This window comes from Camellia sinensis, chromosome 13 (genome assembly GCF_055761805.1).
Source record: "Camellia sinensis isolate YWXY chromosome 13, ASM5576180v1, whole genome shotgun sequence".
Taxonomy (NCBI): domain Eukaryota; kingdom Viridiplantae; phylum Streptophyta; class Magnoliopsida; order Ericales; family Theaceae; genus Camellia; species Camellia sinensis.
The window spans coordinates 96,180,471-96,208,415 of record NC_138973.1 but is presented as its reverse complement, the minus strand read 5'-3'; the positions used below and the strand labels follow the sequence as shown (position 1 = coordinate 96,208,415).

At 37.3% G+C, this 27,945-nt stretch overlaps 1 protein-coding gene and 1 long non-coding RNA gene across 4 annotated transcripts in view; one reads left to right on the top strand and one right to left on the bottom strand.

The window, feature by feature from the left end:
• Positions 1 to 27,945, bottom strand: part of LOC145806323 (uncharacterized) — a 39,011-nt gene that overhangs the window by 8,066 nt on the left and 3,000 nt on the right. The gene's annotated exons all lie outside the window — the stretch shown is intronic.
• LOC145806322 (uncharacterized) lies at positions 8,587 to 26,697 on the top strand. 3 transcript variants are annotated; one of them, XM_082902964.1, is made up of 3 exons: positions 8,595 to 11,590; positions 12,735 to 13,136; positions 15,349 to 26,697. In XM_082902964.1, exons 1-3 carry the CDS (start codon positions 8,941 to 8,943, stop codon positions 15,372 to 15,374), a joined length of 3,078 nt encoding a protein of 1,025 aa, XP_082759090.1. In that variant the 5' UTR covers positions 8,595 to 8,940; the 3' UTR covers positions 15,375 to 26,697. The 3 variants fall into 3 exon arrangements, with proteins under 3 accessions (XP_082759091.1, XP_082759090.1, XP_082759089.1); XM_082902965.1 differs by lacking the exon at positions 15,349 to 26,697 and having other exon boundaries at positions 8,587 to 11,526; positions 12,735 to 12,910; XM_082902963.1 differs by lacking the exon at positions 15,349 to 26,697 and having other exon boundaries at positions 8,596 to 11,590; positions 12,735 to 15,336.

Genomic DNA, 27,945 nt, shown 5'->3' with positions numbered 1-27,945 from the left:
AAGGCCATTGAGGATGTAGTTTCTGCACAGAAAATCTGAATGTTTCCAAGCATCTACAGCGGCAATAACTTGCCGATCACTTTCACCCTCTTTAAGTGCTGGAGCCTCTTCATGGAGAAACTGGGCCAAATTAAGAGTTGTAAGATAGAACAGCATCTTCTGCTGCCATCTCTTAAACTTGGTACCGTTAAATTTTTTCGGTTTTTCTCCATGATTGATTGGTACATGAACATGGTTCTAGACCAGTGTTGGTGTAACAATAGGAGTACCACTACCAGATGCAGTTTCAGTTGCAGTAGCCATAATCTCTGATTACAAAAATCAGAAAAAATTAAAACACAAATTAATTTTCTAGTTACTAAAACCAGAAAATAAATTATAACACAAAATAATTTTATTTTCCTTCGTACTAAAACTAGAAAAATAAAATATCACAATAATTTTCTGTAACACAAATTAATATTCTGCAATTGTTAATGACACCAGTATATTACTACTAGTTGTCAAAGAAAAAAGACAGTATATTACTACTATCTGTCAAATAGCATAAACCACTATTTGTTTTTCCAACCAGAATATGTCTTATGAAATCACAGAAAATTAAATACAATGAAGATACCAAAAATAAAATCTGTCTTAAGATTGTAGGACAATCTTCACTATATTTAAATAAATTAAATTCTGTGGTGTACTAAACAACAACCATAATATAAAGAATAAAGGAAAGGAGAGAAATTATTTGATTACAAAAATCAAACTCAAAATAAAAATAAATAAATAAATAACAGATTTTATTTTGTTACAAAAATAAAATTAAAATCTGATTTAAATAAATAACAATAACACTGAAAATAAATTAAATAACTTACTTGATTTAATTTGTTCGAATTATAATCTGATCAAGTCCAGTGTTTAACACTGTGTCCTTAAGACAGATTCGTCCTCTCCACGGTGCTTTCAGAATTTGGACGTCTATCTCCCAAGATGAAATAATCTACTACAAACAATAGCAGCACTACAAATTATTTGCCTTACGAACACACTAAGCGTTTACACTCTTTCTTTTAGAAATTAAATGCAGCAAAATGCAGAGATTTATAGCAGATGATGGAGTACGAAAATTGGAGTAAAATCCAAATGGAAGTCTATTTATAGATGTAAAGGTGGCTGCTGGTTTTGAATTGAACAGGTATGAAACCTGTCGAGTTCATAATTTAAACAGATACAAAAACGGGAAGGGCCCTGTTTGGATGTACAGTAAAACCAAACTAGTTTATTTTCGGTTTTATTTGAATTCTGGATTTTATTTTATACAAAATAAAATTAAATTCAAATATTTTTGGCCGAACAAGCCCAACCCAACCTCACACCACGCACCCAAGCCCAGCCCAGACAGACGGCTGCGGCGCGCGTGTGTGGTGATTTTTGGGTCCAATGGGTCTAGCCCATTTTGCCTATAACCTCTCCCTCTAAAACACTTGGGTACCCCTTGGGGCACACCCCAAGTACCAAACCCAAACCTTATAAACCCATTCAAAACTTCCCACCAAATCAATGTGGAACAAGCCATTTTACAACCTTAAAGAATTTCCACCAAAACTCCATTTCCATAGAGCACACTTTGACTTCAATTTCTCATTCACTCGGTAATGGTTTTGAGCAACCAAATATACCACATGAATCACAACGCAGCATAGAACGCGTTACCACTTTGACCCGTGAAAATCGACGCACAGGGCCCACCTAAAAAATAGACCAAACTTTAAAAAAAAATATCTGATTTTATCCAGAATTCTATAACATAACCATTTCCAACACTTTTGGGCCTGAACAATGGCTCAACAACAACAGTAATTGGGGGATTTGTTGAAGAGGAAGTTAACGACTCTTTGGAGAGAGGTGGTGTTGCAAAGATCGACGTTGGTGGAGGAAGCTAGGAGAGGACGCCATAGTCATCGTGGGTTTCATAAACTGGAAAAATAAATAAATAAATAAACAAATAAAAAATACACTACAATGTCATTTTATAGTGTGCATTACAGAGAATAAACTATAGGAAACCCAAGCTCATGATGCAAATTCAATTGTTACATTGTCAGATCCACACTCAAATTAAATTTTAATTGCATATTATTTTTCTTGATACGTTTTTGAAAGTTGGTGGTTGGCACCGTAAGTTTTTTCTCACTTTTACCATTGACAAAACTTTTCACAATATAAAACCCAACTATCAGAAGTTTTGAAACATCTGGCTTTGCCACACCAAAACAACCTTCTCTCCTCCATCATTACTCCAAACCTCAACTTTGCTAGCTATGGACCACCTAAAAATAGTCAGAATCTTTTCTAGAGTAATTTTTCTCGAATCTTAAAGTGATAGGGTTAAGGTTTATAAGTTAGAAGGTGAAATAATTATTCCACCCTTAACTTTTATAGAATTAATCTCAACTGTCCAAAAAATACTCTAAGACCACTCTTCAACTCTTCATCAAAGATCGAGAAATCCCAAAAACTATCAAGAATTTAAGAGAGCTCCAGGAATCTGACTTGGACAAACAAGAACTTGACTGTATCATTCCAAGTGACTTGTTTCTACTGATGAATTTAACCAAACTGTTTTACCTCTACAAAAGTCACTTGAGTGGGGCAACTCATCGGCCCATTGAAGCTTTGAAAGATGGAGGTAATAAATTTATCCGAAAACAACTTGAACAATACTGCACGACTTTGGAAGTCTAAACAAAGTTGTCGGGTTTGGCTATGTTTTTCAATCTACTCTTTGTTTTTTGTTATTTGTCTATATTTTATTTTTTATTATTTTGATAATCCAAGGTATCAACTGCCTAGTTTAGCCTAATGGGCCCCGAGTTACCTCATATCAGGACAGCCGGGAACCTAAAGTTAACACCTAGACAAACCTCCAGTGATCTTTTGAGAAACTTGAACTTAAGATATTGAATCTTATCCTCCGGTCTCTGTTTAAATCTATTTTCAACAACTGAACATGTTATTAGAAGTAATTATTTATCCAGATTGGGGATTACAACCTGAATTTTTTATCCAGATTGGTACTAATTTACAAGTGAGACAAATAATTCTGTCCAAAAGTATTGAATTTTGTGCAGTTTATTGGAAGATGATTTCTTGCCCTTTTCAACTAAAAAATGTTGCATGGGTTGTGTGTGTTCATGGTGCATTGACTACAGTTTGGACCCTGGCATTAGCTTGATTAGCTCTATCCAAAGTTTGTGAACATCTGGAAAACCAATTTAATAGCAATGCCATATAAAATCAGAAAAATGCCCTCTTCTCTCTTTCTTTTCCTCTTTACTCTTGTCGCAATCTTCCTTGCACTGGAAAATTGGCATGGAGGAGGGAGTTAAGGGTGGAGTTGGTAGTGGCAATATTGAGTGACAAAGGGGTGGTTTGTGACTGAGGAGGATGAGGAGGGGTGGCCAACAGGAAAGGCAGTTAAGGCAAGGAAAACGAGGAGATGAGAGAGGCTAAGAGGCAAAAGAGTAAAAATCACCACTTTCGTTTTTCTTTTTTTCTTTTTTTTTTTGGCAGTTATTTTGACCTTTTCATCCTTATTTTAATTCATTTTTAATTCTCCATGTATTTGATATTATTTAGTTTTTCGGAAATAGAACATCATTATTCAAGATCTGCTATTGCTACTTTTGAGTGGGGTGTGCATTTGCGAATGCAATAATTCACAAAAAAGAATCTAGCTTGTCTCAAGTGCTGTGGAGTTCAGAATAATCTTTTCACTTTATATTTTATGTCCTAGTGCATAGATTACATAAAATAAAAAAATAAAATAAAATATTAACAATTGTATCATATCATTTTAATATTTTATTTCTAACTAAAGAACAATTTATTTTAAAAATCATATTTATCGTTTATTTATTTAATTTTATTTTTTTGAAGATATATGATTAAAGTATATGAATACCATGGATGGATAAAATAATAGCTCAAGCCCAAATCAATTAAACATCAGCCTAGAAGAAAAAAAAAGGCTCAGATGAGCCTTTTAGGAGTCCATTAGGAACAATTGGCAGTAAGCTGGCGTGTGCCTAAAAGCATGAAGAGCAATCAAGCATAAAGATATCCTTCTAGAAGAGAAATCTACAGAATGAAAAAAGGACGCTGGATTAAGCTTCATCTAACGGCAGAAACACCTAACAGAAAATACACGGATATAGGTCAGGCCTAATAAACAACAAGATTATCCAATCAACTTGATCCGACGGATACAACACTTGACAAGTTGGCTACTAGCATTTGACATAATCTGAGCCGTCTCTAAGATGATAATCCGACGATTAAAGATAAAAACAACCTGGCCACTTGCCCGAATAGGGTTGAGTAAAAGTAGAATCCTCGGATTGAACAGTGATCCAACGAACGAGATTCAAGTTAGGTAATTATAAAAGGCCAAGCAGGAGAAGTATAGAGGACAGACTAGAGGTAACTTAAGAACTCTCTTTTAAATGTAGATTATTATGGCCAAACAGTTAACTAACATGACTATCGAATGGTCCTTCCGACCTATCTTGATGGGATTCGGGGGATGATTATTGACGTTTTGGTCTATCTTGATAGAGTGAAGAAATGGACACGCTATTTCGTTTTTCTTGTTGAGAAAATGTTACATTTCATAATTACATTTTAGATCTATTTAAATTTTTTTTATAAATGACTAATATATCAAGACTTAAAAATAATCGGAATAAATTATTGAAATGAGATTTATAACAAACTAGACTGAATCGTCTAATCTACTGTGAACTGAGAGGAGCTGGATTCCAAAAAAAGAAAAAATGATGTAAACCAATTGCAATTGATTTTTATGTGCAATTTTCTTCATATATTTCTGTTTGCATGTAGGCTTATTGCACGTGTTAGATTGCCATCTTTGTCAATTACTTCATTGTTGTCATCATTAGATGACGTCAGATGTTTTAAGAGTTTGACGAGTTAATTTGAATACCTTTCATGAAATTGCGAAAGGTAAATTATTATTATTATTTGTTATTTTACTTCTTAAAATTTATTTATTTTTATTTGACCCTTTGCATTTTAATTTTTTTAATTTACTTTTAAATTTAATTTCTATTTAGAATTAGACATAAAATGTCATAATAATTATCATATATTATAAAAAATTATATTATTATATTGAAATTTAAGTTTAGTTTATGAGTTATATATAATAAAATATTTATATGTCACGTAATTGTTAATCTATTATTTTCTGTCTATTTTTAATAAAAAATTTGTTTTAGACGTAAACTAAGAAAAATTTAAAATTTAAAAGATCAAAATAATAAAAAATAAATTTTAAAAATTAAAATAAAAAAATGACCAACCATAAAAGCCACATAGTGTAATTTTTTCAATTACAAAATTTCTTTTTCTCAGATTCCTAAAGTAGCAACACATTCAGCGCATTGGTCAATTCTCGAGGAATTCCATGAGCAATGGACACAATTTTCTTAAAGGTTCCTTTCGGACAACACAAGCAAACCCATGTTCTAAGGATAGAACCATTATTGTGAACCAACCAAACGTGGTCATTGGGAGTCATCTTTGCAAGCCATCCACTAGTTTTTGATCAATAAATCTGAGAATAAGAATCAATCACTACTAGAAGAAAGAAAGGACATCTTCCTTTCAACATTTCAACATATTCTCTTTTTCCGATGTAAATAATACTTTTTTTTTCCTGGTGGGATCAATGGTCATAGAAAAATATTGGCGCTGTTTGGGAAAGGCAGGTTCAGGCTATTATAGCCTCATTTCAATTTTAAGCCAAAAAACATGAACAATAGGGCGGAGGTGCAAAACTCAAAAAAAAAATATATATATATATAGGCCAGCAGTGCTGTCACTGTGACAGAGCCTACCAATGTCACAGTGACAGGTAGGGAAATTACCATTTCGCCTCTTTATATTTATTTTGAAAAGTGTGAGATTAAGGATAAATTTGTCATTTTAACTTTAAACATCATTTCAACACATTTTTCAATACACCAACTCAAATAAAAATCTATCCCATCTTCCCAAACACAAAAACTAAAATAGCCTACTAAAATAGTTAAAAAGCCAAAAAGCCTCTAAAATAGCCACTTCCCAAACGAGGCCATTGAATACTGAACGCAAAAATTATTGTTTCTGTAAAAGTTTTTGTATGTCAATAGAATATCATATAATATTATTTTCTATCAATTATAAAAATATATGTTCCTTATTGTTCTGCAAGGACCCAATATAAATGTAGTAGACGTTACTGTCAAAACTAATCACAATAATAGAAAATATCACATAACATATATCCTATCTATCCACATACAAAAATTAATAATATTTTTGACATTGAAGATGCTCATGGAAACAATTGGGCTAAAAAAAAATACATTTAAGGTGTAATTTTGGTCAAAAAACTAATCGCAAAAATTTTTGTGACCATATGCTAGCTGTGGATGTTAATTTCTGACCTCATAACCAAACAGACCTTTTTACAGAGATTTAGGGAATTTAGCTAAAGAGCACGCAGCAAAATAGATTAAGCCAATACCTACGCACAAGAGAGTAAGAAATACCATCGGGAGCATTTCGATGATTAAGTTAGTCAACTTATCTCACAAAGATATCAACTCCAGTATCAGTGCACAGGTAAAAGCATACCTTAGACTCACGGGGATGCCTTACTTTTATAGTCAACAGTGCCCTCGTCTCCTAGAAGTATCACTTCATAGGACTCTATCATTTACAAAGATATCACTTATCTAAGACTCCTCCTATTTAGCTTATGATCAGCTCTCTCAAATGTTCAACCTTACCTAAACAGAGAGTCTGGGCATCATCTAGGACTGTAGTCCATCATTTGAACATCTCGGATGCAAATGTGGTTTAACCACACCTCAAGCAATCAGAATCAACCACGTGACATTTGGGCTAACCACCTAGGCCACGTGGACAACTCAAAATTATGTTTCCACAATTACCCCTTAGGTTCTATTACTTCGACAACCTAAGATGATAGAACCTATATCGTCAAATTTTTCAATATGTCGGCTAAACAACATGCTAGAGATAGTCCTCCGATCGAGATCATGACTCGTCAGCTTCATGAAACAAGAACTCAAACGTCCACTCATCAAAAACAAAGAACCAAGAATCAAGATTATCCTTCTTATCCTCCTTGTCAGATGTTGGCTATCTATTCCTACTAAGTTCTTACAGACGGCGCCAAATTGTGGGTGTTGATTTCTGACCTCCCAACCAAATAGACTTCATCTAAAGAACTTAGCCGGAGAGCATGCGGTATATTAGATTAAGCCAACACCTGGACATAAGAGAGTAAGAAATATCATGGTAACTCATCCAGCCGAGGGCACTCCGACAATCAAGTTAGCCAACTTATCTCACAAAGATATCAACTCAAATAACAGTGCACAAGTAAAAGCATACCTTAGACCCACAGGGATCTTACTTTTATATTCAACAGTACCCTCGTCTCCTAAAAGTATCACTTTATAGGACTATCCTTTACAAGGATATCACTTAACGAAGACTCATCCTATTTCTCCTAAGATCAATTCTCTCAAGAGTCCAACCTTATCCAAATAAAGAGTCTGTCATCATCTAGGAGTCTAATCCCTCATTTAAATATCACGGATTCAGATGTGATTTAATCATACCTCGGCATATCAGAATCACCCACGTGGTACTTCGGCTAGCCACCTAAGCCATGTGGATTAGTCAAAATTTTGTCTCCACACTAGCCAATAAGAAAACAAAAACTCTATCTGGCAACATAAAAGTTGATACAAATTCAAATATTTAATCTAGTGGTTATGTAGCACCCGTTTGTTGTGTGCAATATTGGATTCAGCTCTTATGGAGAAAAGTTTGATGGTGTTATGGTTTTTTTATCCCCATAATGGGGGTTGATTGTATGTAGTTGTTGGGTTTCATCTTGGTGAGTTAGTTGTGTTGGGCTTGGTGGGTTTTCAATTATTGGTTGTTAAACTTTTAATTATTATAAGCTAGTCGTCTGCTCAATTATTGAAATATTTGTCAATGATTATAATTATTCTGCTATCTGTTGACAAAAAAAATAAAAACATAAAAATCGACAAAGATTTAGTAAAAAAGCAAAAAAAAAAAAAAAACATTATTTGCAGTTGTGTTGTGTCCAAGTGCAATCTTGAGTTCTTTGGGAGTCCTAGGCAAACTCTCAAAATAAGATTCTTTATACATAACGATAACAAAAAGAGTTTATGGGCAAAATCGTAAGTACCTGCAATTTTTTTTCATTACAATGATTGAAAAAGTTACTAAAAATTTGTTCTTGTTACTTTATAATTTAGAAAAGCAATATATATCAAACAAAATTTAGATTTATAATACCAAATAAAAAATAAACATATTGCAGTAAAATATCACATAAATATTACTCTACTCGTATTTTTAAATGAAAAATTACAAATTATACTTGCATATTATAACTTATTCACCACATTCTTTTTAGCCTCCATTTGGAAAGTGTGTTGGCTTTTTGATTTTTTAGTTTTTTTGACTATTTTAGCCTGAGTTAAAAAACTTGGTTTGAGAAAGACTTTTTTGCTTTTTGTTTTTTATTTTTTATTTTTTTGTGAGAGAAGAGTGTAATGATTATGGATTAGATGTAATGTTTTGTTTGTTGTGCTTAAAATAGCCTATTTATCTTTTGTGATTATTTTAGCCACAAACCAACTTGACAAACACCAGTCAGTCAAGTTTTGTCTCTTTAGCCATTGACTTGACTCTGGTTGACCCGATCACATTATAAAACCAACTAGCAGCCTCAAGTTATGAAACACCTACCACCAGCACTTCCCAAGCAACGTTCCACCCAAAAAAATACCCGCGAAACCCACCTATAAAATGTCCAAAATAACCCCAACAACAACTTTTCAAATCCTTCTCTCCATATTCTCCGTACCACTACTCATCGTGCCCTTGCAAGGAAACTCCCAATCTACTGATTCAGAACAAACAATCCTACTCAGACTCAAGCGACACTGGTCCAATCCACCCTCCATCAACCACTGGACACCATCACCACCAAACTCCAACTCCTCCAACCACTGTAATTGGCCTGAGATCACCTGCTCCAATGGCTCCGTCACCGGACTTTCCCTCATCGACAAAACGATCACCGGGCCAATCCCACTGTTCATTTGTGACCTCAAAAAGCTCACCGCCATTGATCTCCAGTACAATGACATCCCCGGACCCTTCCCTACGGCTCTCTACAACTGTACCAAGCTTGAACATTTAGACCTCTCCCAAAACTTGTTCGTGGGCTGCATTCCAGGCGATGTCGACCGGTTGTCCACTCATCTCCGGACCTTCAACCTCAGCGGCAACAACTTCACCTGCGATATCCCAGCAACCATCGGGCGGTTCCCTGAGCTCACAACCCTTCGGCTTTTTCTAAATTTGTTTAACGGCTCTTTCCCGCCAGAAATTGGTAACCTGTCAAGGCTCGAATGGCTGGAGCTGTCGGACAATGAATTTGCGCCAATGGCGATACCATCCACCTTTACCCAGTTGACGAAACTTAAACAACTATTGATCAAAGATTCAAGTTTGATCGGTGAAATCCCGGAAACAATTGGGAATTTAGCAGAGCTCGAGGAATTGGACTTGTCAAACAATAACTTGACTGGTACAATTCCGAGTGGTTTGTTTCTGCTGAAGAATTTAACAATAGTATATCTCTACAAAAATCACTTGTCCGGGCCAATTCCTCAGCCCATTGAAGCTTTGAAGATGAAGGAATTCGATTTATCCGAAAACAACTTGACAGGAACAATTCCGGATGATTTTGGTACACTAACAGAGTTGTCAGTTTTGTCTCTATTTTCCAATCAACTCTCGGGGGAGATACCGGAAAGCATTAGTCGCCTTCCGTCACTGAGATATTTAACATTGTCCAGCAACAATCTCTCTGGAACATTGTCACCGGACTTGGGGCAATATTCCATTCTTCAGAGGTTTGAAGTCGCCCAGAACCATTTCACCGGTAAGGTGCCGGAGTACTTGTGCGCTAATGGTGGACTAATAGGAATTGCGGCATATGATAACAATTTGAGTGGTGAATTGCCTAACTCACTTGGCAATTGTTCTAGTTTGTTGATTGTTCGGGTTAATGGTAATCGCCTTTCTGGCAGTATTTCAGCTGGTCTCTGGACATCAACCAATCTGACATTGTTGATGCTTAGCGATAACTCCTTTACCGGTCAGCTTCCAAGAACACTTGCACCAAGTTTATTACGACTTGAGATCAGTAATAACAAGTTTTCCGGTGAAATCTCAACTGGGTTGTCTTCTTGGAAGCATTTAACAGTGTTCAGTGCAAGTAACAACCTCTTTGTTGGTTCAATTCCCCAAGAATTGACAACACTTTCTCAATTGACAACTCTGCAACTTGATGGGAATCTATTTTCCGGTCATCTTCCATCAGATATTGTCTCATGGAAGTCGCTGACCACTCTGAATCTCAGTCGAAACCAACTCTCGGGTTCAATTTCTGCCAAACTTGGTTCTTTACCAAGCCTCACTGTTTTGGACTTGTCAAGGAATGAGTTCTCAGGTCAAATTCCAACTCAGATTGGCCATTTAAAGCTAACTTCCCTCAATTTCTCTTCCAACTGTCTCACTGGAAGAATCCCAGCTGAGTTTGAAAATACTTTTTTCAATGGCAGCTTCTGGAACAACACCGGTCTTTGTGCAAGCAATCCATCACTCGGCCTTGAGATCTGCTCTTCTAGATTTGAAAACTCAAGCAAAATATCCTCCAGGCTTCTCGCTATAATCATAGTTATAGCAACAGTCTTACTCGCATCAGCTACACTACTCACATTCTTCCTAATTAAAACTTGCTGGAAAAAGGAACATGAATCGGATTCCAAGTTTGAGCTCACTTACTATCAGAAGTTGAATTCGAGTTTCAAAGAGTCAGACATTTTGTCAAATTTGACTGAAAATAATGTGATCGGAAGTGATGGGTCGGGAAAAGTATATCGTGTTGAGTTGAACTGTTCAAGTGAAATTGTAGCAGTTAAGAGGATTCAGACTATCAAGAAGTTGGATCAAAATGTCGAGAAGCAATTCCTAGCAGAAGTTGAGATATTGGGCACGATTCGCCATTCCAACATAGTGAAATTGTTGAGTTGCATTTCTAGTGAGACTACAAAACTTATTGTTTATGAGTATTTGGGAAACCATAGCTTGGATAATTGGCTTCATGGAAAAAAGAGGCAAAGCATGTCGGATTCAGACCACAGTTTTGTCTTGGATTGGCCTAAGCGGTTGAAAATTGCCGTGGGAGCTGCGCGAGGGCTATGCTACATGCACCATGATTGCAAACCTTCAGTAATTCACCGAGATGTGAAATCGAGCAATATTCTGTTGGATTATCAGTTCAATGCAAAAGTTGCAGATTTCGGCCTAGCCAAGATATTGGTAAAGCATGGAGAGCCTAATACGATGTCAACTGTGGTTGGCTCTTTTGGGTACATTGCTCCTGGTAATTAACATATAAATTGATTTATTTTTAACTTATTTTCATCTTTAATGAATTATTTTTAAAAAAATTAAAATTTATACTTTTTTTTTTACGTTTTCTTAAATTTATTTTTAAAATGATTTATTTTTGTCATTAATAACTTTTTTCAAATAACTAAAAAAACAAACCTCTTGGTTGCAAATTGCGGTCGGCGCTGGCAGCGGCTAAGTTCAAAAATTTTTAAATGTAAAAGTAGTTTTGAAATCAGTTTACTAAAGACGAAAATATGTTAAATCTTGTGCAAAAAAAAAAATGAAAAGGTTTGCTTTTTTCTTTAAATAGATGTTTGGAAAATTTTCAAAATTTTAAAGATTGTCGAGTCGAGATGGACGGAAATTTTTCTAAGAAAATTTAGAAAAAATAAAAATTCCAGAGTTTGATCTTTGTAACAAAAAATGTCCTGGATTTTTAATTTTGTCAATTTAAACATAATCTTCTGATTTATTGTCAATGTAAACTAACAACCTATTTCCGTTAAGCAAGACCTACAGTAATTTGTATTTTAGTCATTAAATTCAATGTAAGTGTATATAAAATATCTAAAATATATTTTTTCACTGAGTTTAATGACTAAAGTATTTATTTTCCCTTCATCAATTTTTCTTAACCAAAATAGGTAAATAAATTAGATTGAAACAATTAAAAGATTATGATTTAAATTGACAAAATTAAAAACTTAGTTTATGTTGCTACAAAATTCAAACTCCAATTTTTTTTTCCCCCCCAAAATTTAAAATCTTTGTTCCAAATCACTGTAAGAGTTAGCTAGGAGCTGAGTTAAAAATTAAGGAAATGTGCAAAAATTTTGAAACAATCTACTATAGACGAAAATAAGTTAAATTATGTTGAAAAACTCCTAAAAAGTTTAATTTTGTCTTTAATGAGATTTTTTTTTTAAATTTAAATTTTTTTTAGATTTGTCTAGTCTAGATTGATGTAAAGTGTATTAAAAAAAATTACCTCAAAGTCGTAAAAAGTTCGCTAAAAATAAAAAATATAAGACAAAAAAATAAGTCAACTTATAAGCTGTAACTAAAAGAATCCTAAAATTTATTTTACATTAAATTTTTTGACATTCATATTTTAAATTATATATGACTTTCAGAGTGTGCTAGGACAAGCAGAGTGAATGAGAAGATTGATGTCTATAGCTTTGGCGTTGTCCTTCTTGAACTAGTTACTGGTAAGAAAGCCAACGATGAAAATGAAGATATGTGCCTTGCCGATTGGGCATTTCAATATTACAATGAAGAAGGAAACCACTTAGTTGATGCCCTGGATGGGAAGATTAAAGAACCTCATTACGTGTATGAAATGACTTGTGTTTTCAAGCTTGGGATCATTTGCACTGGCCCACTTCCCTCGAATAGGCCTAGCATGAGTCAGGTTTTACAAATCTTGCTCAATTGCAGCCATCAATCGGGATTTGGAGGGGGTAATGTTGGGAGTGAGAATGACTGCAGTTCTGACTTCTCAGATGATTTTAGGCAGGGGAGCAATTTTGAAGGTGAGGATGGTAGTTTGTTTTCCATTGTTTAGCTACTCTTTTCATTCTTGACTATTACATAAGCATTCGTAATTACTACCACAAGAAAGTCGCCCCCTATCTCTAAAGGGGCTTGTCACTTCGTTCATCTGTAGACTGCAGTTGACCTTAGTGATTCCTTTTGTGAACTTAACTTGCTTGGTGCCCTTCACCAGGTTATTCCTACCTCGAGTAGAGCAGCAATGTGGCAGGACTGCCCTTGTAAAACAAATCAAGTTGCTCATGCTAGGTGTAATAACCCTTACTATTGATTACTGATTAAGCTACTGATTACTACTAAACTTAGATTGATTATGATAAATAATTGAATTAACTGAAAAACTGAACTGATTGATTTAAATGCATTTCTATCTGTGTGACTGATAAATTATCTGTCCATGTTTTATGCTTTAAACTGCAAATTGAAGGCCTTATCGGCGGCCGAATCCGAAATCGATTAGTATTTTATGATCATTAAAATTTATGTGAATTTATGGCATGTTTATCCAAAATGTGATTTAGTGTGATTAAATTAGATTAGATAATGTAAAACATATAAGTTGGTTTTATCTACCAAAATGCCATTGTGAGTGGGCCACTACCTTAGACCATATTTGAGCCTTATTACACTCATTCATGCACATTTCATCAGCTCATTTCTAAGCACAACCGACCATAAAGAGAGAGAGAACTAAGAGAGTTGGTTTTCATCTTGTTGATTTGCTTGGAAATTAGAAGAATTGTTAGAGAATTTGCCAAATTGAGCCTCTAGACTTGTGATTGGAAACCCAAGGTAGAGATTCTTTCCCTTGGTTTATGTATTTAAGTTGTATCTTCAGGAATCATGGAAATTTAGTGAGTTAAAGTTTAGAATTGATTCTATATGTTGAATTGAAGCTCATTTCATGTATGCATGCCTATATTGATGAGTTTAAAGTTGTTTTCATGGAAAATTGTCACATGCATGTTCATGTTAATGTTAAGGACCATGAGTTCAGCATGTTTTGGAAAGAATTGGCTCAGTTGAGCTAGCATTTGAAGCTTTGAAGTATTTAAATTCATGCATGTACATGTTTATCATGTTCTTGAAAGTTTGGTTTGAAATTGGATTTAATTGAACTACCTTTGGGCATTGATTTCTCAAATTGACCTTTGAAACATGTTATGTTATGAGTTTTGAAGTGTTTTTCAGAAAATTAGCCCAAAAGGATCGAATTTGGTACATTGAAACTTGGTTTTGAGCTTGATGTTCAAATCTGGAAATTCCAGATTTTGGACTCACGCTCGAGCGGAGTGACTGGCACTCAAGCGTGAAATTCGGGTTCCCAGCACTTTCATCTATTTTACAGTCTGCTCGAGCGGGGTATTGGACGCTCGAGTGAGAACTTGTGTCACATGCTCGAGCGGGTATCGAGCGCCCAATCGAGCGTGATTTTCACACATCCAGTACTTTTGCAGTCCGCTTGAGCGGGAAATCTTACGCTCGAGGGGAGACTTTTGTTTGCATGTCTGCTCGAACGGGGTAAATGACGCTCGAGCGGGACCTCTGTTTTCTGAAAAAAAATTTAAAGTGCATCTTTGCATCCTCATTCCATTCTAGGCATTCTTAGGCCTAGTTTAAGGCATCTTAATGAGGATATTGAGGTAGAACCACACCGAGTCAAGATAGGGATTAAGTTATTATTTTCCCAACTATGTAGCTTAGTGTGTGTTCATTCTGCAACTGTGTAGGATTGGCTTTTGGAGATGCGCTCTAGCTTATCTGTAGCCCAGAACTCTGTGAGTAACAATGTTGTAAAGATATGTTCGAAAATGAATATTTTCTGAATGATCAATTGAACTGTTTTCTGAACTGTTTACTGTTAACTGAATGAATGTTTGTCCTCTATTCTGAACTATACTGTGGCAACCTTAGCAACTACCGTTATTGTTACTGCTACTGTTACAGAGATCTCTGTCGGTTCCCATGTTTGGAACCATTACTGATGGCCATCATTGACTGTTCGATCTTCCAAGACCTACTGTTTACTGTACTGTTTTGCTATTGGATGTACCACATATGACTGTTATGACTGAATGACTGTTATACTGAATCAATTGACTACTTTCAATACTGAAAGGACATTCATTCTTAACCTATTTACGCATTATGTTATTCACTGGGCTTTAGCTCACTGCTCATATATATATGTAGGTGTACAGGCACTAGACCGGAGCTAGGAGCGTGGGTTAGACTCCCTTTTGTCAAAGCCAACCACTATGCCTCACTGCGTGGTTCCGAGCCTGTCAAGCCAGGGCTTTGGGGATGTTTTAGCTCTCCCCTTTTTGTATCTGTTATGTAACTACTGTTTAGACTGAATGTTTTTGTACTGTACTGTTTAATAGTGATTAAGTCCGTCCTGAATGATTGTATACATTGTACATACTGTCTTGGTACTGATTGTATATATATATATGAAAAGTCTTTTTGCATACAGACTATAACAGCTCATTGGACATTGTCTATTTACTGTTTTGGCTTCCGCCATGCCCCTGTACTCTGTATTATTGTTTGACTGTTGAGCAGGCCTTTGGTAATCTTGAATTACTGGCCGGTTATGGTGCTAAACCCATAGGGGCGGGTTTGGGTCGTGACAGAGTGGTATCAAAGCGATACTTAACCATGAGTTATACCGCACACACGTGTCCAAATGAGCTATAGGATGTCCTAGAAAAGTGATTAGGGCATTACATGAGCATGATAAGTGTGTGTGGCTAAGATATGAATATGACTGTTAATGTGATAATTTGTCTTAGCATGCAACTGCCTATGTTTATAATTGTTATTACTGTCTATAGTGAAATGGACAACGCAAGAAATATTGATGAAGCTGAATCCTCTGAGGCTAGAATGGCGAGGTTGGATAGAATGGTGGAATTACTAACTCAAAGACTAGAGCAACAACAGAACCCACAGCCCCCACCTCCTCCAGTACAACCAGAGCCACCTGTTAATGATGATATCATAGCTCTGACACAGAAATTTAGCAATATGAAACCGCCATCTTTTCAGGGAGGCCTTGAACCCTTAAAGGCTGATGCTTAGGTTCTTGAAATAGAAAAATTATTTGAAGTGTTTCCGTGCTCTGAAGCACATAAAGTGTTGCTAGCTACCTTTACCTTACAAGAAGAAGTTAGAAGGTGGTGGATGCTAGTCCGTGACACCAATACTGCTATGGATTGGGCTCAGTTTAAGGGAGCCTTCTTTGAGAAATACTTCCCTCAGTGTGTTAGGGACAGAAAAGTGACTAAGTTTGAACAACTGAAACAGGGTACCATGTCAGTAGCTGAGTATGAATCTAAATTTACAGAACTTGCCCGTTATGCACCACACATGGTTGATACAGATTACAAAAAGGCCAGGAAGTTTGAAGGCGACCTTAATGTTGTAATCCTTGATAGGATCAATGTTTTGAAACTATTGAAGTATGTGGATGTCCTTGACCGAGCCATTATGGCCGAAGCAAATATCGAAGCTTTGAAACAGACTGAAACACCCGCAACAGAGTGGCGCGGGAAGAAACGGGGTTTTAAATTCAAGAAAGGTAGAAACAACCCACTGAACAAAAAACAAAACTCGGGGTCAACAACCAATTCCGGACAGGGAATTGGTTCTATACCGCCCTGTTCTGAATGTGGTAAGAAACACAAGGGGGTTTGTTATAAATTATCTGGTGCTTGTTACAGGTGTGGCAAGGTGGGCCACATGGTAAAAGATTGCCCCTCTGCTCCTTAGGGCAATAGTAAAGCTGCAGCCAGCGGCGCAGCATCAACTGCTCCACCAAAACCCAACCCCAAAGCTACTGGGAAAGAGCACATAAGGCAAGGCCAAGTGTTCGCACTCGTACCGGGAGACGTACAAAATTCCGAGACCGTCGTGTCAGGTATACTCTCAATTTGTGCTCAAAATGTATATGTTTTGATTAATTCGGGGTCTACACATTCATATGTATCGCATGCTTTTTCGCGAAAGTTGAATAGACCATTAGAACCCATGAACTATCTGTTAGCTGTATCTTCACCTGTTGGGGGATCTATGACTTGTGCTTATATGTACCTTGCATGTGAAATTATTGTTGGGGATATGCATTTGTATATTGATTTACTGCCTCTAAACAATGACCATTTTGATGTAATATTGGGGATGGACTGGTTAACGAAGTATCATGTTACCATAGACTGTGTAACAAAACAAGTTATTTTCCGTCCACCTGGTTTGCCTGAATTTGTGTTTAACGGAGTAGGAGTAGTACCTCCTCCATATCTGATTTCATCTATGGAAGCTTATAAACTGATTAGAAAGGGGTGTAAAGGGTATTTCTGTTCTATATTGACTGTACCTATTGATGATAATACTGATGTGAACAATGTTCCTATAGTCAGAGAATTCCCAGATGTTTTTCCAGATGATCTGCCAGAGGATTTGATTGATAGGGAGATTGAGTTCACCGTTGATGTAATTTCGGGTACACAACCAGTATCTAAAGCTCCTTACCGAATGGCTCCGACTGAACTGAAAGAATTGAAAGTGCAACTGCAAGAACTGTTAGATAAGAAGTTCATCAGGCCCAGTACTTCGCCATGGAGCGCACCTGTCTTCTTTGTGAAAAAGAAAGACAGCTCACTGAGACTTTGTATCGACTACCGTGAATTGAACAAGGTAACTGTGAAAAATAAATGTCCATTGCCACGTATTGATGACTTATTTGATCAGTTATAGGGTGCTCAAGTGTTCTCTAAGATTGATCTCAGATCCGGATATCACCAGCTGAAAGATAAACCAGAGGACATTGACAAAACTGCTTTTCGAACGAGGTATGGACATTACGAATTCCTAGTTATGCCTTTCGGAGTTACCAATGCACCTGCTGCATTTATGGACCTTATGAACAGAATTTTAAAACCATTCCTCGATGACTTTATTGTTGTATTTATAGACGACATTCTGATTTATTCTAAGAGTAGAGAAGAACATGAACATCATCTGAGACTTGCCTTACAGACCCTAAGAGAACAGAAACTGTATGCGAAATTGATTAAATGCGAATTTTGGCTTGATCATATTATGTTTTTGGGACATGTTATTAGTAGAGATGGCATTTCCATTGACCCACAAAAAGTTGAAGCTGTGGTAAATTGGCCTAGACCAACAAATGTTACAGAAGTCCGAAGCTTTTTGGGATTAGCCGAGTATTATAGAAGATTTGTCAAAGGCTTCTCCAAAATTGCCTTACCACTGACACAGTTGACTCAGAAAGGGATATCATTTGACTGGACTGACCGAAGAGAATCAGCATTCCAAGAGTTAAAAACTGGACTTGTGACTGCACCGGTTCTTACCCTATCCTCAGGTACGGATGGTTTTACCATTGTTAGTGATGCTTCTCATAAGGGTTTGGGATGTGTTTTAATGCAGAATGGGAGATTTATTGCCTATGCTTCCCGACAACTGAGACTGCATGAAAAGAACTACCCGACCCATGACTTAGAACTTGCCGCAGTAGTGCTTGCACTGAAAATTTGGCGTCACTACCTTTATGGGGCGACATCTGAGGTATACACAGACCACAAAAGTTTAAAGTATTTCTTCACACTGAAAGAACTGAACATGAGGCAACGGAGATGGTTAGAACTAATAAAAGACTATGTCCTGCAAATTTTGTATCATCCGGGGAAAGCTAACACTGTTGCTGATGCACTGAGTCGGAAATCGATTGGAAACTTAGCATGTTTACTCACCGGACAGAAAGAGTTGCTTTGTGACCTTGAGAAATCTAACATTGAGATTGTTTTGCGAGAACAAGGTGGAACAATAGCTGCTATTTCTGCTCAACCGGCATTGATTGAAGAAATTAAAGAAAAACAGCAACAGGATGACTTCCTGAAGAAAATCATCGAAGAACGAGAATCTAAACCGAGGCCAGATTTCAAATTTGAGAATAATGTGTTCAAATTCCAAGGAAGACTGTGTACACTGAGTGATTCTGAACTGAAAAGAAGAGTTTTGCAAGAGGGCTACAATTCAAAATTGTCTATCCATCTAGGGAATACGAAAATGTACTAAGACTTGAAATTGAATTTCTGGTGGCTGAGAATGAAGAAAGAAATTGCTGATTTTGTATTAAAATGTCTTCATTGCCAACAAGTTAAAGCCGAACATCAACGACCTGCAGGCTTACTGCAACCTTTACCGATACCAGAGTGGAAATGGGAACATATTACCATGGATTTTATCGTTGGTTTACCTCGCTCCAGTAAAGGTATGGACTCAATTTGGGTTATTGTTGATAGACTGACTGAACGTACTCACTTCTCATCTGTCAAAACAATTTATAATGCGGACAAATTGGCTATACTCTACATTGAGGAAATTTTGTGATTGCATGGAGTGCCTGTGTCCATTGTTTTTGATAGGGATTCGAAGTTTACATCGAGATTCTGGCAAAGTCTGCAAACGACATTGGGTACTGAACTGAGATTGAGTAGTGCATACCATCCTCAGATAGATGGCCAGTCAGAAAGGACCATCCAGACTCTGGAGGATTTGTTGAGAATATGTGTCCTTGACTTTCAAGGAAATTGGGAGAGCCATTTACCGTTAGCTGAATTTGCCTACAATGACATCTTTCATTCAAGTATTGGTATGGCGCCTTTCGAGGCATTGTATGGCAGAAAATGTCGATCTCCGATTTGCTGAGCAGAAGTTGGAGATGGGCCTTTGCTTGGCCCGAGATTGTCTATGAAACTACAGAAAAAGTGAAACTGATACAACAAAGACTGAAAACCGCACAGAGCAGACAGAAAAGTTATGCGGATGTCAGAAGGTGAGACAGAGAGTATGAAGTAGGTGATCACGTTTTTGTGAAAGTGACACCAATGAAAGGCCAGACTCGTTTTGGAGTCATGGGTAAGTTAGTGCCGAGATATGTCGGACCGTATGAGATTATTGAAAAAATCAATCCGGTGGCGTATCAAGTAGCGCTTTCTCCTGAAATGGAGCATATGCACAACGTGTTCCATATTTCAATGTTGAGGGAATACCTTTGGGATCCCTTCCATGTGATTGAGCCTACCCATGTAGTGCTAAGCGATGACTACACTTATGAAGAACGACCTATATAGATTATAAACAGACGGATCAAGAAGTTGAGAAACAAAGAGATTCCGTTAGTGAAAGTTGACTGGCAGAACCATGGTGGCGTGTATGTCACTTGGGAAAGGGAAGATGACATGGCCAAGAGATATCCTGACTTGTTTCCACTGAATCCGATTTTCTTCCAGAATGAAGGTAATTCGAGTTTGGAGGACTAAACTCTTTTTAAGGAGGGGAGACTGTAATAACCCTCACCACTGATTACTGATTAAGCTACTGATTACTGCTAAACTGAGACTGATCATGATAAGTAATTGAACTGACTAAAAAACTGAACTGATTGATTGAATGTACTAGTTTAAATGCATTTCTATCTGTTTGATTGATAAATTATCTGTCTATGTTTTATGCTTTAAACTGCAAATTGAAGACCTTATCGGCGGCCGAATCCGAAATCGATTAGTATTTTATGATCATTAGAATTTATGTGAATTTATGGCATGTTTATCCAAAATGTGATTTAGTGTGATTAAATTAGATTAGATAATGTAAAACATATAAGTTGGTTTTATCTACCAAAATGCCATTGTGAGTGGGCCACTACCTTAGACCATATTTGAGCCTTATTACACTCATCCATACACATTTCATCAGCTCATTTCTAAGCACAATCGACCATAGAGAGAGAGAGAGAACTAAGAGACTTGGTTTTCATCTTGTTGATTTGCTTGGAAATTGGAAGAATTGTTAGAGAATTTGCCAAATTGAGCCTCTAGACTTGTGATTGGAAACCTAAGGTAGAGATTCTATCCCTTGGTTTATGTATTTAAGTTGTATCTTCATGAATCATGGAAATTTAGTGAGTTAAAGTCTAGAATTGATTCTATATGTTGAATTGAAGCTCATTTCATGTATGCATGCCTATATTGATGAGTTTAAAATTGTTTTCATGGAAAATTGTCACATGCATGTTCATGTTAAAGTTAAGGACCATGAGTTTAGCATGTTTTGGAAAGAATTGGCTCAGTTGAGCTAGCATTTGAAGCTTTAAAGTATTTAAATTCATGCATGTACATGTTTATCATGTTCTTGAAAGTTTGGTTTGAAATTGGATTTAATTGAACTACCTTTGGGATTTGATTTCTCAAATTGACCTTTGAAACATGTTATGTTATGAGTTTTGAAGTATTTTTTAGAAAATTAGCCCAAAAGGATCGAATTTGGTACATTGAAACTTGGTTTTGAGCTTGAGGTTCAAATCTGGAAATTCCAGATTTTGGACTCACGCTCGAGCGGAGTGACTGGCGCTCGAGCGTGAAATTCGGGTTCCCAGCACTTTCATCTATTTTACAGTCTACTCGAGCGGGGTATTGGACGCTCGAGCGAGGACTTGTGTCACACGCTCGAGCGGGTATCGAGCGCCCAATCGAGCGTGATTTTCATACATCCAATACTTTTGTAGTCCGCTCGAGTGGGAAATCTTACGCTCGAGGGGAGACTTTTGTTTGCATGTCCGCTCGAGCGGGGTAAGTGGCGCTCGAGCGAGACGTCTGTTTTCTGAAAATATTTTTAAAGTGCATCTTTGCATCCTCATTCCATTCTAGGCATTCTTAGGCCTAGTTTAAGGCATCTTAATGAGGATATTGAGGTAGAACCACACCGAGTTAAGATAGGGATTAAGTTATTATTTTCCCAACTGTGTAGCTTAGTGTGTGTTCGTTCTGCAACTATGTAGGATTGGCTTTCGGAGACGCGCTTTAGCTTATCTGTAGCCCAGAACTCTGTGAGTAACAATGTTGTAAAGATATGTTCGAAAATGAATATTTTCTGAATGATCAATTGAACTATTTTCTGAACTGTTTACTGTTAACTGAATGAATGTTTGTCCTCTATTCTGAACTATACTGTGGCATCCTTAGCAACTACCGTTACTGTTACTGTTACTGAGATCTCTGTCGATTCCCATGTTTGGAACCATTACTGATGGCCATCATTGACTATTTGGTCTTCCAGGACCTACTGTTTACTATACTGTTCTACTATTGGATGTACCACATATGACTGTTATGACTGAATGACTGTTATACTGAATCAATTGAATGCTTTCAATACTGAAAGGACATTCATTCTTAACCTCTTTACGCATTATGCTATTCACTGAGCTTTAGCTCACTGCTCATATATATATGTAGGTGTACAGGCACTAGACCGGAGCTAGGAGCGTGGGTTAGACTCCCTTTTGTCAAAGCCAACCACTGTGCCTCACTGCGAGGTTCCGAGCCTATCAAGCCAGGGCTTTGGGGATGTTTTAGTTCTCCCCTTTTTGTATCTGTTATGTAACTACTGTTTAGACTGAATGTTTTTGTACTGTACTGTTTAATAGGGATTAAGTCCCTGTCCTGAATGATTGTATACATTGTACATACTGTCTTGGTACTAATTGTATATATATATATGAAAAGTCTTTTTGCATACAGACTGTCACAGCTCATTGGACATTGTCTATTTACTGTTTTGGCTTCTGCCAGGCCCATGTACTCTGTATTATTGTTTGACTGTTAAGCAGGCCTTCGGTAATCTCGGATTACTGGCCGGTTGCAGCGCTAAACCCATAGGGGCGGGTTTGGGTCGTGACACTAGGCTTGTGAAAAACTATTTCAATATCAACTCACTATGTAAATAAGCTAAACTCGAACTCATTTTAAAGTGTTGCTAAGTTTGTATCTGAAGATTGATCAATCTACTACTGACTCTAAGCTTATATGTTTATAAAAATCAAACTTTTAAAGCTTGATTCATTATTAGTTCAATCAAAACTCATTTGAGATTGGCTTGAACAAATATAGCATTTGTTAAGTTTGTAATTAAACTTAAATAATCTATTATTCGACTCATTTACACCTTACATAAGTAACTATTTAACATGGTAATTGATGAGAAATAGTAATAAGTTAGATTTCTCATAAAGCATATAGCAAGCTATGTGGCTAATCATCATGAACTGTAACTTGGGTGGTATCTTTTGCTTCATTACCGGAACTTGAAGCCCAAATTAATCGAAGTACACGTAAATTAATCCAGACAACCGATTATCAAAATAAATAAATATATAAATAAAACTACACTTGCATATTTTTCTTGCGAAAGGAAGGCATACACACATGTCAAATGAGAGATGAGAGTTATAATTTTTTATTTTATTTTATATATAATGATGCTTGAAACTATTAAGTCAATAGCATCTCCACAAAAAAAATCAAAACTCTCATCTCCCAAAAGAGTACAAATACGACTTCTATTAATACCTATAAATTTTTGAAGAAATTATAAAAGAATTTTAAAATTGGAGCCTTACAACAAAATAAATTCAGAATTTTTTATTTTGTCAATTTAAACCTTAATATAGTAATTTTTTTCCGTCTAAATAATTTGCATGTTTTTGTTAAGTAAAAGCGATTAAAAATGACATTTTTAGTTATTAAACTTAATGAAAAACAGTATTCAAGACATTTTCCATATACCCATATTGAATATAATGACTAAAATATTATTTTTCTGTCACTTTTATTTAATGAAAGTATGCAAATGATTTAAATTGAAAATAAATCAGAAGATTAGAATTTAAATTGACAAAATAAAAAATTTAAGATTTATTTTAGAGATTGTTAGGTTTTTGTAATTGGCAAATTTGACAAAACTTCTTTCAGCTGTAATTTATTCGCTCTTTTGTTTTAATATGGCTGTGAGTGCTTAAATACCAATCCAACTCGAGTTGTGCCCATATAGAAGAGTTTGTGTTGACATTCAGTATTCCTTGTTTGCCACTTCGCTAACTATAATTACCAACGTTGTTTGACCACTCAAGCGGTCATTTGTGCGCTCAAGTGGTGGAGTGGTTCATTCAATATTTCAGCCTACATTCAGAAATTGTTGAAAAGTCCAACGTAAGAAAGGTATAAGTTTATTTATGTATTTTTTTTTTTTTTTTGTGAAAGGTTCATCCTTTGTGAAATAATTTGGTGAAAATTCCTTTTGATAGTTTTTCAAAATATTTTGTTTTCAATTTTACCCCTTAATTTATCTGTTGACTTTCGTTGACTATCAGTTCAAATTTTTTTTTTCTAGCAATTCAATTTTTTCTGCTTATTTGTTCAAATCTATATGTCCAACTATTCTTATATGTTCAATTTTTTCATGGAATTCTATTTCTCTATTCAAATCTTTGTTATTGAAATACAGCAAAGCCCCTATCTGTTCAAAATAGCAAAACTAAACACACATCCCTGGAATTTTCTTTCCCAGGAACCAAACAACATTGTAAAATAAATTGATGTATATTATTGATTGATGTATTACAAGATTGTTGTATATATTTTGTATATTACAAGCTATTATATAGGAGAGGATTTGGGAGTAGGTGAGGTAAGTGAGTGGTGGTAGTGGATGGTAGTGGAGGTGGTGGGTGGTAGTGGAGATGGTAGGTGGAGTTGGTGGTGTGGTAATTTACACAATTTACAATTTACATTAACAGCCCCCCTCAAACTCAAGGAGGATAGGAACTAACCAACTTGAGTTTGAAGAGAGTAACAAAACAGAAAAATAAACTGATAAATAAAATAAAACAGGATAGGAGACACGGTATGGTCGTGTCGGACCGTTGTAGCAAACAGTTTACGGGGTCATGTCGGACCGATGTAGCAGACACTGTGTGGTCGTGTCAGACCGTTGTAGAAGACAGTTTATGGGGTTATGTTGGACCGATGTAGCAGGACAGTTTACGGGGTCATGTCGGACCGTTGTAGAAGACAGTTTACGGGGTCATGTCGGACCGATGTAGCAGGACAGTTTACGGGGTCATGTCGGACCGATGTAGCAGACAGTTTACGGGGTCATGTCGGACCGTTGTAGCAGACACTGTGTGGTCGTGTCAGACCGATGTAGAAGACAGTTTATGGGGTCATGTCGGACCGTTGTAGCAGGACAGTTTACGGGGTCATGTCGGACCGTTGTAGAAGACAGTTTACGGGGTCATGTCGGACCGTTGTAGAAGCTGACCGGAATCAAATGTCGGGACAGTTTACGAGGTCATATCGGACCGTTGTAGCAGACACTGTGTGGTCGTGTCAGACCGTTGTAGAAAATTGTGGTGGTGCACCAAGGGGGTGACTTAGGGAGTGCGCCATGAGCGACTTATACATGATACTGTGTATAACCCCCCCTCAAACTCAAATAGGTGTGAAGATAGAAACCTATTTGAGGTTGAAACAAAGGGATTGATAAAGCTGACCGGTGTAGAAGACACTATATGAGTGTGTATATAGGCTGCCCAAAAAAAAATATACATGGATGTAGATATCGAGCCCTCAAAAGTCGTGCCCTCAAAAGGTGTGCCCAATCTTTCAAAAGGCGTGCCATCAAAAGGCGTGCCCGATGCATCAAAAGGCGTGCCAGATATGATGGCGAGGCACGTGAGTGCCTTGGCTGGCGTGCCCGTTTGTCTGGCGTCAAGAGGCGCGCGATGCGCGTGGCTGCCTCGGCTATTTAACCAAGACAGAGCCTGAGGCCGAGGCAGAAGCAAAAAACCTGCGAAATCCTCTGAAAAACTCTTCGTTGTGCTGAGAGAGATAGTTTGTAACACTCTGTTGCGAGAGATGGCTTCGTCGTCCCGTGGTCTGCTGACTCTCTTTCCCGACCTCAACGAGTCAACAATAGAGATAACGGGTGCGGTGTCCCGTGAACCTCAACCAAACACCACTGGGTTTGCTCCGTTGAGCTTTCCGATGCAGTCGGTGGAGCAAAAAATGGCAGGGCAAACGGATGTGGAGGCGAATCAGTATACTTTGAAGGCATGTGTGGAGTCCATGACGGCGGTTACAAATTTGTCGAACCGGCTGCAGAGTAGGGCAAATGAGGTGCAGCAGTTAAACTCCCAGCTGGCTCTGCTCCAACGCATGTATAAGGATGCGCGAGCAGAGATAAGTGTGCTAAAGGCGGAAAATAAGGAGCTGAAGCGGAAGGCCACCGTGATGTTCCGATTTGGAGGTCCGCCATATGCAGCAGTGGAGGAGCAGGGAGTAATGATCATGCCCAGTGGAGTGGGAAACACGGAGGCAACACCGTCAAGGGCCGTCCAGGACGGAGGCAAGAAGAAGAGACCTGCAGTAGAGTAGAGAAGGGAAAAGAAAAAATCCCTCCTGGGGGTGTGGTGGTTTTGTTTTGGTTTGTTTGTTTGTTTGGTTTTTTTTTTTTTTTTTTTTTTGCTGTAAAATTGGGATCGGGGTGGATCCTAGTGTAAAATGGTGATCGGGTTGAAAACCGAGGTGGTGAATGGATTGGGGAATGAAAACCGAGGTGGTTGTGAATGGAATGTTTTTTTTTTTTTTGTTTTTTGTTTTTTTTGTTTTTTTTTTTTTTTGTGCTTTTGTTTTGTTTTTTTTTTTTGTTTTTGTTTGTTTTTTTTTTTTTAATATATAGATATATATATATAGATATGAAAAACGAAAAGGATAAATATGGGGATAAGAAAAAGAAAAATAACTTGTCAAATGGCTGAGGGACATGCCATCTGAGTGTCATGATAAGAAAAGGCAAAAGAAAGAAAAAAAAAAAAAAAAAAGAGGAAAATAAGAGTGGAGACAGGTAGGGTGGTATGTGGTGGAAAGAAGAAAATACATGCCAGCAGGATGATTAGGTGTTGGGGGGTGGGAAAAAGTAAAGAGAGAGAGAAAATCTGTTTGAGAGAGAGAGTGGGTGTAAAGTGAGAGAGACTGGGAAAAGTGAGGCCGTGTGTGTGTGATGACAGTCGGTGGTGTGGTGTGTGATGGCTGTCTGTAGCAGTGTGTGTATATTGGGTTTGATGGGCTCCGACTGAGGGTGGCGCCAGGGCTGGTGGGCTCGGTATACGCAGTATGTTTTGTGCCGCTGGTGGTCTTGTGCCGCCGGTGGTGTTGGTGTTGATTGGTAGCCGCAAGCTTCAACAATGGTAGCGTGGTTTCGGCGTTGGAGCTCGAGTGCATGGGTGATTTGCTTCCATTTTGATCCTTGAAACATCTTGTAGAGGCGGGTAGAAGCGTATCCAGCAAAAAAAAAAAAGCCCATGAAGACCCACAGAAGAAGCATGGCCGTCATCAACCCACCTCTATTTGAAGGAGATAGAAACCTGAGGACAGCAAACATCATAGTGACGAGTATCATCCCGAAAAATTGAACACCTGTCCCAACATAAACACAGAAGATCTGAGTTCTCGGGGGGTCGGCGGAGCCACCGTCTAGCATGGCAAGTGTTGGTGGCGGTGCTTTCTTGCTCCTTCAGTTATGGGTTCTCCGTGATTCAGCTGCTGGTGTAACCAGCCCGTGCGCTGTGTGTATGGAAGAAGAAGTTGTGTTGCATGTGTCCACCAACTTCACCAACCCAGCCCCCCTCAGAGAGAGAGAGAGAGAGATCAGGTTGAGGGAGAGAGCCGTGGGCCTCGTGTTTGTGTTGTCTGAGTGTTGTGTGTTTTTTTTTTTTTTTTTTTTTTTTTTTGGTTGTCTAGGTGGGTCTCCGACAGGCGAAGTTCACCTGGTATCATAGTGCCGGCATCGCTACAGTGAGCGTAGCAAACCCAGTGGCCGTGATAAGCCCACAATATTGCGCACCGTACCCAGTTAATCTAACCA